The 12,500-nt window shown below is 41.4% G+C and overlaps 1 protein-coding gene and 1 long non-coding RNA gene across 3 annotated transcripts in view; one reads left to right on the top strand and one right to left on the bottom strand.

Annotated features, from left to right (window-relative positions):
• LOC133545877 (uncharacterized) overlaps positions 1 to 10,480 on the bottom strand; it is a 32,354-nt gene extending 21,874 nt beyond the window's left edge. The window contains exon 1 of the long non-coding RNA XR_009804933.1: positions 10,360 to 10,480. This is a non-coding gene — a long non-coding RNA (uncharacterized LOC133545877). The remainder of the gene's footprint in view (positions 1 to 10,359) is intronic.
• Positions 1 to 12,500, top strand: part of sash3 (SAM and SH3 domain containing 3) — a 33,181-nt gene that overhangs the window by 4,239 nt on the left and 16,442 nt on the right. Inside the window, exon 2 of one of the 2 annotated variants that reach the window (XM_061891586.1) lies at positions 10,355 to 10,450. The exons of the other annotated variant lie outside the window; for it this stretch is intronic. Coding sequence (XP_061747570.1) covers positions 10,355 to 10,450 — 96 coding nt within the window. The remainder of the gene's footprint in view (positions 1 to 10,354; positions 10,451 to 12,500) is intronic. 2 annotated transcript variants of the gene reach the window in all.

Genomic DNA, 12,500 nt, shown 5'->3' with positions numbered 1-12,500 from the left:
TGACACTAATGCACCCCCATAGCATCACAGATCCTGGCTTTTGAACTTTGCGCCTGATTTGGGTGAAATCTTTCTTGTTAGCTAGCTAACTAGCCAATTAGCTAATGAAAAAACATAACCGCTCAGACTGTGTTATGCCCTTTAAATCAATGCTAACTAGCAAATCAGGTAAGGATAACATAACATTTAGCAGAGCTCAGTAACTAACCGGTGGCTTTAGTTATAACTAAGTTAAGTAGCTAATTAACTAAAATAACTGATTAAAATGCCGTTTATATGATTTATGTTTATTCCTGTAAGCTAGCTAACTGACTAACGTAAATTAACCTCTCACTCGGTTAAAATTTTAACAGCAAATTAAGTCAATCATTATTGGTAGCTAACTTACTAACATTTGATCTCACAAAATTTGTAAAAAAAAAAATTAATTTATTTGAGGGTATTTTTGCTAGCTTTTTTAGCAGGCAAATTGACAATCCGGAATGACTAAGTAGCTACAGTCTCTAAATAAATAACTAAGTAACTCACTAAATTACAACCATCCGACCCTACCTAACCTTACATGTTTCGCAGTTTGTAAAAATGATTGTGTTTTGCATGAAATCCGGCTTGATAGCTAGCTAACTAACCTATTAGCTAATGACAAAACATAACTGCTCAGACTGTGTTACGCTCTTTAAATCAATGCTAACTAGCAAATCATGTAAGTCTAACTTAACATTTAGTTAGACTGACCATACGTCCTCTTTTCCCCTGACATGTCCTCTTTTACGGGCCTGTCCAGGCTGTCCGGGGTTTGCTGAATGCCTCGTTTTGAGTCAGTGTATTTTCAATGTAAGTACAGGGTTAAGAACGGGTTGAAAAAAAATAAAATTGCGAAGGTCTGCGCATGCAGCAGAATTAGTGAGGGAGGGGCAGAGAGAGCAAGATAGATTGTTAATCAGGGCATATTTGGTCAACAGCCATACATGTCACACTGAGAGTGGCCCTATAAACAACTTTAACACTGTTCCAAATATGCGTCACGCTGTGAACCCACACCAAACAAGAATGACAAACACATTTTGGGAGAACATCCGCACCGTAACACAACATAAACACAAAAGAACAAATACCCAGAATACTTTGCAGCGCTAACTCTTCCGGGACGCTACAATATACACCTCCACTACCCCTTACCCCGCTACCTCAACCCTGATTACGTCACATCAAATATTCCACTTTGCAAAATAATTTTGGTGAAAGATTTTACATATTTTGTGTGTTTGCCATGAAAAATATTTTTGTTTGACAAAAAATGGCGGAAAACAAGCAAACAAAAAAACAAAATAAAACATTTTGAAACGAGGACTAGATCTGAAGTAGACACCAGTGATTTAAGCGTTAAATATAACATGTATGTACAGAGGTGGGTAGTAATGCGCTACACTTACTCCGTTACATCTACTTGAGTAACTTTTGGGATAAATTGTACTTCTAAGAGTAGTTTTCATGCAACATACTTTTACTTGAGTATATTTATAGAGAAGAAACGCTACTTTTACTCCGCTCCATTTATCTACATTCAGCTCGCTACTCGCTACTTTTTTTTATCGATCTGTTAATGTTTGTTTTGGTTTCATTTTGTCAGACACACATTCAAAGTAGGATCTACGCATGCCTGCGTTTCACCAATCACATGCAGTCACTGGTAACATCGGACCAATCAAACAGAGCCAGGTGGTCACATGACCCAACTTAAACAAGTTGAAAAACTTATTGGGGTGTTACCATTTAGTGGTCAACTGTACGGAATAAGTACTGTACTGTGAAATCTACTCTTAAAAGTTTCAATCAATCAATCAAAAGTGTAAAGGAAAAAAGACACTTTTTATTTCAACCGTACTTCCTGTCAAAAGCCTAAAGACTGATCGCACAGTTCCTGTCTTCACAATAAAAGTGCCGCTCCATCACGCCTGCGCTAACAAAATAAGAGTCTCCGAAAGCCAGCGCAAACAAGCTAGCAAGCTACGGAGTTTGCCGCCAATGTATTTCTTGTAAAGTGTATAAAAACGAATATGAAATCTGGACAAATAAAATGCCAAAAACCAACGACTTTCATGTGGTATTAGACAGAAAGGAGGAACTTTTTTTCTCCTCCATTTGAAAACGTGGACGTTATCAGCACTTCTGTGTGATTCCAATCAATGCAAGTCATCAGAATCAGGAAATACACCAACTTATATTCTTGTCTTCATGAAAGATAGGAATCTATATGTTAAACATGCATGTATATTCATTAAAACACCTTTAACATGTCAACAAAAATGGCAAAATAAATAAATATAAATTATATACTGTATATATAAATGTGTATATATATATACGATATGTGTGTATGTATATGCATATATATATATATATATATATATATATATATATATATATATATATATATATATATATATATGATATGTGTGTATGTATATGTATATATGAGGTAGATCACCTCGACTTGGTCATTTATTAAGTAATTGATTAACGTTAAAAAACTTATTGGGGTGTTACCATTTAGTGGTCAATTGTAGGGAATATGTACTGTACTGTGCAATCTTCTAATACAAGTTTCAATCAATCAATCAATGCTTACTCAGCCTATGGTGCTGTTAAGTTATTGTGGCTCAATTTGCCTTATTTCTATTTTATTTTAATGTATTATTATTTAATATATATTAATGTTTTAGTTGCTTAAGAGATATTCCTGGCTCTGAATTTGCTCATTGCTATTTTTATGTATTTGTGCATTATTTGTTCCCGTAATCATTAAACGAACAGGTTACTCATCAGTTACTCAGTACTTGAGTAGTTTTTTCACAACATACTTTTTACTTTTACTCAAGTCAATATTTGGGTGACTACTCCTTACTTTTACTTGAGTAATAAATCTCTAAAGTAACAGTACTCTTACTTGAGTACAATTTCTGGCTACTCTACCCACCTCTGTGTATGTATGCCCTGGCACACCATTATCATCATTTCATGACCGAAGCAAAACGCGTTTTAAACTTTTATACTGAAATAAATACACCTACAACTTGTTTAATAAAAACATAGAAAAAACTACTAGCAGCGGTAAAGTTTAGATCCATGAAGGAAAGAAGAAAGTGAATGAGTATTTATAACTGAATACATTTAGAAATTGCATACAAATTTGAATATTTATTTCAATGAATTAAGTAACGTTTATGACAACTTTTTTCCAAAACACAATACATAATGTGAGATATAACAGGACAATGCATACGTTTATCATTTGTTTTCAAAACGCTGACAAAAAAAAGTGGGACCCCATTTTGAAAAATTCCTTGCGCCAACAGAGGAGGAAAAATGCTTTATTTAAATAAATATATTATTTATAAAGCAAGTTTAAGTATCATTGGCAAATTTTCACCTAGTCCCGGCCTTGGCACGCATATATGTGTCCTTTTTTTGGGATTTCACAATATGGTCAGCCTACATTTAGTTAGCTGAGCTCACTAACTAACGGTAGCTTTAATTATAACCAAGTTGACTAGCTAATTAACTAACCTACTAGATGACTACTGTATTTCCTTGAATTGCCGCCGGGCATATAATATGCGCCTGCCTTGAATTACTGCCGGGTCAAACTCGCTTCGCAAAATAATTAGCGCATGCTTAGTATTACCGCCTGGTCAAACTCGTGACGTCACGAGTGACACTTCGCCTGTCATCGTTTTCAAAATGGAGGAGGCTGATTTCAATACCGGTAATTTGAAATCGCATAAAGGGAAGAAGATTAAGAGCTATTCAGTAGGATTTAAGGTCCAAGCTTACATCACACTCAAATTTTTACTGCGTGCCTTTGGTAAGTGCCGAAGTGAGAAGAGGTTTTAAAATAATTAGCGCATGCTTACTTTTACCGCATGCCTTTGGTAAGCGCAGGAGTGAGAAGAGGTTTTAAATTAATTAGCACCCCGGCGGCAATTCAAGGAAATACGGTTTATAAAATTGTGTGGCTGTGGGATTTTTGTTTAATCCTGTTGGTTAACTCACTAACTAACTGACTCACAGCGAACAGAAATTGACCTCTGACCTACTTATTATACAACTACCTCATAAAATTTGTTTATCGAGGTTTAGTTATTTGTTTTGCCAGCTGACTAATTTGATGGTCCCGATTGACTAAGTAGCTACAGTAGCTAACTAACTTACTATCTCACTGAATAAAACACATCAGAATCCAACCTTTCGTCGAATTGGTGATTTGCATGAAAACTTGCTTGTTAGCTAGCTAGCTAGTTGAACTTTAGTCTTACGATGCATTCGACAATATCAATAGGAAATACAAACGTTGCAGTCGATATTTTACCAAATGTCGAGCCCCTACACAAATACAATGATATTGAACAACAAATACAAATGAAATAAAGTTCTTGATGAAACAATAAATACACTTGTTTGTCGTCACACGGACGCCTACCTTTCACGTGGTTATCGTGGACAAAAAGGGAAGTAGAAAGGCACGTCCAACACATATAGAGAGGTAGGTGTCACAACAATTAATGCAGTAGGGGGGACATGGCGAGACAAAGGTTCCACATATTGACAAAACAAACACACATCAGGTATTTTAATGTAATATATACGTTGTGTCTAATGTAACAATAATTCAACAAGATATAATACATTGTATTTCTAATGTTACACATTTACTCGAGCTTGCTAATTAACTAGGAGCTGAAGCTATAACCAAGTAGACTAGCTAATTATTTAACCTACTAAATATCAACATATTAAAATTGTGTGGCCGTTGGTCTTAGATTTTTGTTCAACCCTGTTTGTTAGCTAACTAAATGGCTAACAGCTAACAGAAACTAACCCCTAGTTAGGATATTTGTAAAATTGTGCGAGCAATTTAGATAAAATACTTTAGGTAACTAACGACTTGCAAAAGTTTTATTTTTAGGGTGATTTTGCTAGCTGACTAATTTACGATCTAGACCAGGGGTCGGCAAACTTTTTGGCGTGGGGGCAGGGGGGCCGGGCTGTATATGTATGTATATATATATACATACATACATACATACATACATATATATATATATATATATATATATATATATATATATATATATATATATGTATGTATGTATGTATGTATGTATGTATGCATATGTGTGTACATGTATGTATGTATATATGTATGTATATACACATACATACATACATACATATATATGTGTATATATACATACATATATACGTATATATAGTTACATATATATATATATATATACATATATACATGTATATATATATATATATATATATATATATATATATATATATATATATATATATATATATATATATATATATATATATATATATATATATATATATATATATATATATATATATATATATATATATATGCAGCTCCTCTCTGAGCTGCAACCTTATCGTGGTAGAGGAGTTTGCGTGTCCCAATGATCCTAGGAGCTATGTTGTCCGGGGGCATAAAGCCCCCTGGTAGGGTCTCCCAAGGCAAACAGGTTCTAGGTGAGGGATCAGACAAAGAGCAGCTCGAAGACCTTTATGAAGATGAAAAACCATGGACCCAGATTTCCCTCGCCCGGACGCGGGTCACCGGGGCCCCCCTCTGGAGCCAGGCCCGGAGGTGGGGCACGATGGCGAGCGCCTGGTGGCCGGGCCTGTTCCCATGGAGCCCGGCCGGGCACAGCCCGAAGAGGCAACGTGGGTCACCCCTCCAATGGGCTCACCACCCATAGCAGGGGCCATAGAGGTCGGGTGCATTGTGAGCTGGGCGACAGCCGAAGGCAGGGCACTTGGCGGTCTGATCCTCGGCTACAGAAGCTAGCTCTTGGGACGTGGAACGTCACGTCACTGGGGGGGAAAGAGCCTGAGCTAGTGCGCGAAGTCGAGAAATTCCGGCTGGATATAGACGGACTCACTTCGACGCACAGCAAGGGCTCTGGAACCACTTCTCTCGAGAGGGATTGGACCCTCTTCCACTCTGGCGTTGCCGGCAGTGAGAGGCGACGGGCTGGGGTGGCAATTCTTGTTTCCCCCCGGCTCAAAGCCTGTACGTTGGCGTTCAACCCGGTGGACGAAAGGGTAGCCTCCCTCCGCCTTCGGGTGGGCGGACGTGTCCTGACTGTTGTTTGTGCTTACGCACCAAACAGCAGTTCAGAGTACCCACCCTTTTTGGGAACACTCGAGGGAGTACTGGAAAGTGCTCCCCCGGGTGATTCCCTTGTCCTACTGGGAGACTTCAACGCTCACGTTGGCAACGACAGTGAAACCTGGAGAGGCGTGATTGGGAAGAATGGCCGCCCGGATCTGAACCTGAGTGGTGTTTTGTTATTGGACTTTTGTGCTCGTCACAGTTTGTCGATAACAAACACCATGTTCAAACATAAGGGTGTCCATATGTGCACTTGGCACCAGGACACCCTAGGCCGCAGTTCCATGATCGACTTTGTAGTTGTGTCATCGGATTTGCGGCCTCATGTTTTGGACACTCGGGTGAAGAGAGGGGCGGAGCTTTCTACCGATCACCACCTGGTGGTGAGTTGGCTGCGATGGTGGGGGAGGATGCCGGACAGACCTGGGAGGCCCAAACGCATTGTGAGGGTCTGCTGGGAACGTCTGGCAGAGTCTCCTGTCAGACAAAGTTTAAATTCCCACCTCCGGAAGAACTTTGAACATGTCACGAGGGAGGTGCTGGACATTGAGTCCGAGTGGACCATGTTCCGCACCTCTATTGTCGAGGCGCCAGATCGGAGCTGTGGCCGCAAGGTAGTTGGTGCCTGTCGGGGCGGAAATCCTAAAACCCCTTGGTGGACACCAGCGGTGAGGGATGCCGTCAAGCTGAAGAAGGAGTCCTATCGGATCCTTTTGGCTCATAGGACTCCGGAGGCAGTGGACAGGTACCGACAGGCCAAGCGGTGTGCAGCTTCAGCGGTCGCGGAGGCAAAAACTCGGACATGGGAAGAGTTCGGGGAAGCCATGGAAAACGACTTCCGGACGGCTTTGAAGCGATTCTGGACCACCGTCCGCCGCCTCAGGAAGGGGAAGCAGTGCACTATCAACACCGTGTATGGTGCGGATGGTGTTCCGCTGACCTCGACTGCGGATGTTGTGGATAGGTGGAAGGAATACTTCGAAGACCTCCTCAATCCCACCAACACGTCTTCCTATGAGGAAGCAGTGCCTGGGGAATCTGTGGTGGACTCTCCTATTTCTGGGGCTGAGGTCGCTGAGGTAGTTAAAAAGCTCCTCGGTGGCAAGGCCCCAGGGGTGGACGAGATCCGCCCGGAGTTGCTTAAGGCTCTGGATGCTGTGGGGCTGTCTTGGTTGACAAGACTTTGCAGCATCGCGTGGACATCGGGGGCGGTACCTCTGGATTGGCAGACCGGGGTGGTGGTTCCTCTCTTTAAGAAGGGGGACCGGAGGGTGTGTTCCAACTATCGTGGGATCACACTCCTCAGCCTTCCCGGTAAGGTTTATTCAGGTGTACTGGAGAGGAGGCTACGTCGGATAGTCGAACCTCGGATTCAGGAGGAACAGTGTGGTTTTCGTCCTGGTCGTGGAACTGTGGACCAGCTCTATACTCTCGGCAGGGTTCTTGAGGGTGCATGGGAGTTTGCCCAACCAGTCTACATGTGCTTTGTGGACTTGGAGAAGGCATTCGACCGTGTCCCTCGGGAAGTCCTGTGGGGAGTGCTCAGAGAGTATGGGGTATCGGACTGTCTTATTGTGGCGGTCCGTTCCCTGTACGATCAGTGCCAGAGCTTGGTTCGCATTGCCGGCAGTAAGTCGAACACATTTCCAGTGAGGGTTGGACTCCGCCAAGGCTGTCCTTTGTCACCGATTCTGTTCAGAACTTTTATGGACAGAATTTCTAGGCGCAGTCAAGGCGTTGAGGGGTTCCGGTTTGGTAACCGCAGGATTAGGTCTCTGCTTTTTGCAGATGATGTGGTCCTGATGGCTTCATCTGACCAGGATCTTCAGCTCTCGCTGGATCGGTTCGCAGCCGAGTGTGAAGCGACCGGAATGAGAATCAGCACCTCCAAGTCCGAGTCCATGGTTCTCGCCCGGAAAAGGGTGGAGTGCCATCTCTGGGTTGGGGAGGAGACCCTGCCCCAAGTGGAGGAGTTCAAGTACCTAGGAGTCTTGTTCACGAGTGAGGGAAGAGTGGATCGTGAGATCGACAGGCGGATCGGTGCGGCGTCTTCAGTAATGCGGACGTTGTACCGATCCGTTGTGGTGAAGAAGGAGCTGAGCCGGAAGGCAAAGCTCTCAATTTACCGGTCGATCTACGTTCCCATCCTCACCTGTGGTCATGAGCTTTGGGTCATGACCGAAAGGATAAGATCACGGGTACAAGCGGCCGAAATGAGTTTCCTCCGCCGTGTGGCGGGGCTCTCCCTTAGAGATAGGGTGAGAAGCTCTGCCATCCGGGAGGAACTCAAAGTAAAGCCGCTGCTCCTCCACATCGAGAGGAGCCAGATGAGGTGGTTCGGGCATCTGGTCAGGATGCCCCCCGAACGCCTCCCTAGGGAGGTGTTTAGGGCACGTCCAGCCGGTAGGAGGCCACGGGGAAGACCCAGGACACGTTGGGAAGACTATGTCTCCCGGCTGGCCTGGGAACGCCTCGGGATCCCCCAGGAAGAGTTAGACGAAGTGGCTGGGGAGAGGGAAGTCTGGGTTTCCCTGCTTAGGCTGTTGCCCCCGCGACCCGACCTCGGATAAGCGGAAGATGATGGATGGATGGATGGATATATATACATACATACATATATACATACATATATATGTGTATATACATACATATATATATATGTATATATATAAATACATATATATAAACATACATATATACATACACGCACACACACACATATATATATGTGTGTTCATGTGTGTGTGTATCGATCCATCCATCCATCCATATGTATATATATAAATAAATTAGTGCGCGAGGAATACATATATATCTATTAGTGCGCAAGGGCCAGATATTGGACTAACTAAGTAGCTGCAGTAGCTAACTAACTAACGCACTGAATAACAACTATCAGAACCTAACCATTTATCTTTAGCAATTTGTTAAATTGGTTATGTGCTTGTTAGCTACCAAGCTAGCTAACTAGCTAACAACAAAACATAACCGCCCTTTATAACAATGCTAGCTAGAAAATCCCATAAGTCTAACACAACATTTACCCGAAATCTCTAATTAACTGGCAGCCGAAGCTTTAAACAAGTTGACTTGCGAAATAACACCTACTAAATAAGTCATTATAATCACGTGGACGTTTGTCCTTTCACCGTGTGATTATATAACTCTAACTCACAAAAGTTGTTATTCGAGGGTGATTAATTAGCTTGGCTAGCTGACTAATTTGACGATCCCGATTGACTAAGTAGCTACAGTAGCTAACTAACTTACTATTTCACTGAATAAAATACATTAGAATCCAACCTTTCGTCTTTAGTCGAGTTTGTCGAATTGGTTATTTGCGTGAAATCTTGCTTGTTAGCTAGCTAGCTAGCTGTACTTTAGCTAGTTACAAGCTTACTGTTTTAGGCCTTTGATAAAAACGCTAACTAGCTAACAGACAAATTATGCAAGGCTAACGTAACATTTCGACATTTCTTGCGAACAACATAATAATAATAATAATAATAATGCATTAGATTTATATCGCGCTTTTCTATTGTTAGATACTCAAAGCGCTCACAGAGAAGTGGGAACCCATCATTCATTCACACCTGGTGGTGGTAAGCTACATCTGTAGCCACAGCTGCCCTGGGGTAGACTGACGGAAACGTGGCTGCCAGTTTGCGCCTACGACCCCTCCGACCACCACCATTCATTCATTCATCATTCATTCACCAGTGTGAGCGGCACCGGGGGCAAAGGGTGAAGTGTCCTGCCCAAGGACACAACGGCAGCGATTTGGATGTTTATAGGTGGGAAGCGAACCTGCAACCCTCAGGTTTCTGGCACGGCCGCCCCATAACATGACGGTAAATTGAATTAAATTATATTAAATATGTTAAAAGTCTTCTTTTACAGTCGTTTTAATTTTTAAAAAAGAGGTGCGAGTGTGAACAAGAAGACTTTGAGCAGTCCTGTTTACCAGAAATCCGTAAACCAAACCCAAAACCGCAGGTTGTGTTTCTGAGAAGACCTTCCACACTTTGTTGACACGTTTGGAGAGATGAGAAGATGTGTGCGCTCGCCTTATCTAACGTGCGTGCAGGAGGCTGACGTCAGTAAAAAAAAAAAAAGAAAAAAAAATGGACGGTGTGTGTTTTTCAGCTCACCCTGCAGAGGTCCAGCAGCTTCAAGGACTTCATGAAGCCCAAAGTGATTTCCCCGGGCACCTCTGAGAAAGAATTTACCATCAACGAGTCCGTGAGTTGACCTGTCGACCAAAAGTACAAGTTTTGCGTGAAAAAAAAAAAAACAGTCACCTTATTAGGTGCACCTGCAAAGATAATGAACACAAGAGCTTCATGTTTGAGTTAATTAGGGCCTGAGAGCCCCATTGAAATTGCTCCTGGCGTTATTTTTGGAAGTAGCTGGCAGTCTTCAAAGTACCCCAAAGCTGCCACAATTGGAGATTGCGGGAAGAACTGTGGACATTTTTGTTATTTGGATAACATCCGGCTGTCTGCCCCGCAGGATGAATTTGAGGACCAGTCATAGACACTTTAGAGCAGGGGTCACCAACCTTTTGGGTACTGATTAATGCGAAGGGCTACCAGTTTGATACACACTTAAATAAACTGCCAGAAATAGCCAATTTGCTCAATTTACCTTTAACTCTATGCTATTATTAATAATTAATATTTATCTTTGTGGAAACACTGATCATCTTAATGATTTTTCACAATAAATATAGATGTTTGATGACATGTTTTAAAAAGGTTAAAATCCAATCTGCACATTGTTAGAATATATAACAAATTGGACCAAGCTATATTTATAACAAAGACAAATCATTATTTCTTCTCGATTTTCCAGAGCAAACATTTTAAAAGAAATTCAAAAGACTTTGAAATAAGATTTAAATTTGATTCTACAGATTTTCTAGATTTGCCAGAATATTTTTATTTTTATTTTAATCCTAATAAGTTTGAAGAAATATTTCACAAATATTCTTTGTCGAGAAAACAGAAGCTAAAATGAAGAATTAAATGTAATTATTATTCTTTACAATAAAAACATAAATTTACTTGAACATTGATTTAAATTGTCAAGAAAGTAGAGGAAGGAATTTAAAAAGGTATAAGTGTTTAAAAATCCTAAAATCATTTTTAAGGTTGTATTTTTTCTCTAAAATTGTCTTTCTGAAAGTTATAAGAAGCAGAGTAAAAAAATAAAATAATTTATTTAAACAAGTGAAGACCAAGTCTTTAAAATATTTTCTTGGATTTTCCAATTCTATTTTGTCTCTCTCAGAATTAAAAATGTCGAGCAAAGCAAGACCAGCTTGCTAATAAATAAATAACATTAAAAAAATAGAGGCAGCTCACTGGTAAGTGCTGCTATTTGAGCTATTTTTAGAACAGGCTAGCGGGCTACTCATCTGGTCCTTACAAGCTACCTGGTACCCGTGGGCACCGCGTTGGTGACCCCTGCTTTAGAGTGAAAAGCAAATTTTATTATCACTCGCATACAAAACATTCTAACTTGGATTGTCTCCCTGGCTTCGAGACTCTCCTGAAGGACAGTGGGGAAAAGACACAACAAACTCCCTTCTTATCTCTCATGGACACACACCTGACAGGCAAGAACACCAAGGCTGTGGAACAGAGACACGCGGCAGGCTTAAACACACACATGCATCCACAAAAAATTACGCCAAACACACATCGCCACTCCCTTGACGCGAATCCCTTAGGGGTGATGGACGGATGGGCAGCATCTGAAGAGCTGCAGCCTTCCACCATAGCCCCCACCCCCTCCCTTCTGTTGCAAGTCTCGAGATGTATGTTGTAATATGTAGTATGCCACTTGTCGGCGTTCCTGTTCTGTAACCCTGTACACTGTTTTTCTAATTTTGAACCGGTAAATGCGGAAAATGTAATTTCCCCTCGAGGATTAATAAAGTGCTATCTAATCTAATCCAACTAATCAAACAGGAAGTTGGCCATATTCTGGTCCAAAAACGCGGTACTCTAACGAACTCCTCCGAGGGACCAAATGAGTTGTTGTTAGAATGACAGATACCGGGCAGACGGGCGTCGATAAATTGAGAATGAATTTTGCCAACATCATAGGTTGTGGGCGTGGCATGGCGTGGAACTTTGCTCTGATGGCTCGCCACAAAACCTTCAAAATATTCATAAATCCGCTCCACAAACTCCGATCTGGATCAGAATTGGTACAAATAACGACGATGGCACCCTGAAGTGCTGTATTATTCAGTACTCAGCATCATGGGTTGGAATTGGGGGTT

The sequence above is a fragment of the Nerophis ophidion genome, linkage group LG29 (assembly GCF_033978795.1).
Source record: "Nerophis ophidion isolate RoL-2023_Sa linkage group LG29, RoL_Noph_v1.0, whole genome shotgun sequence".
Taxonomy (NCBI): domain Eukaryota; kingdom Metazoa; phylum Chordata; class Actinopteri; order Syngnathiformes; family Syngnathidae; genus Nerophis; species Nerophis ophidion.
Note: the sequence above shows the minus strand (reverse complement) of the source record. Positions and strands in the feature narration are given on the sequence as shown.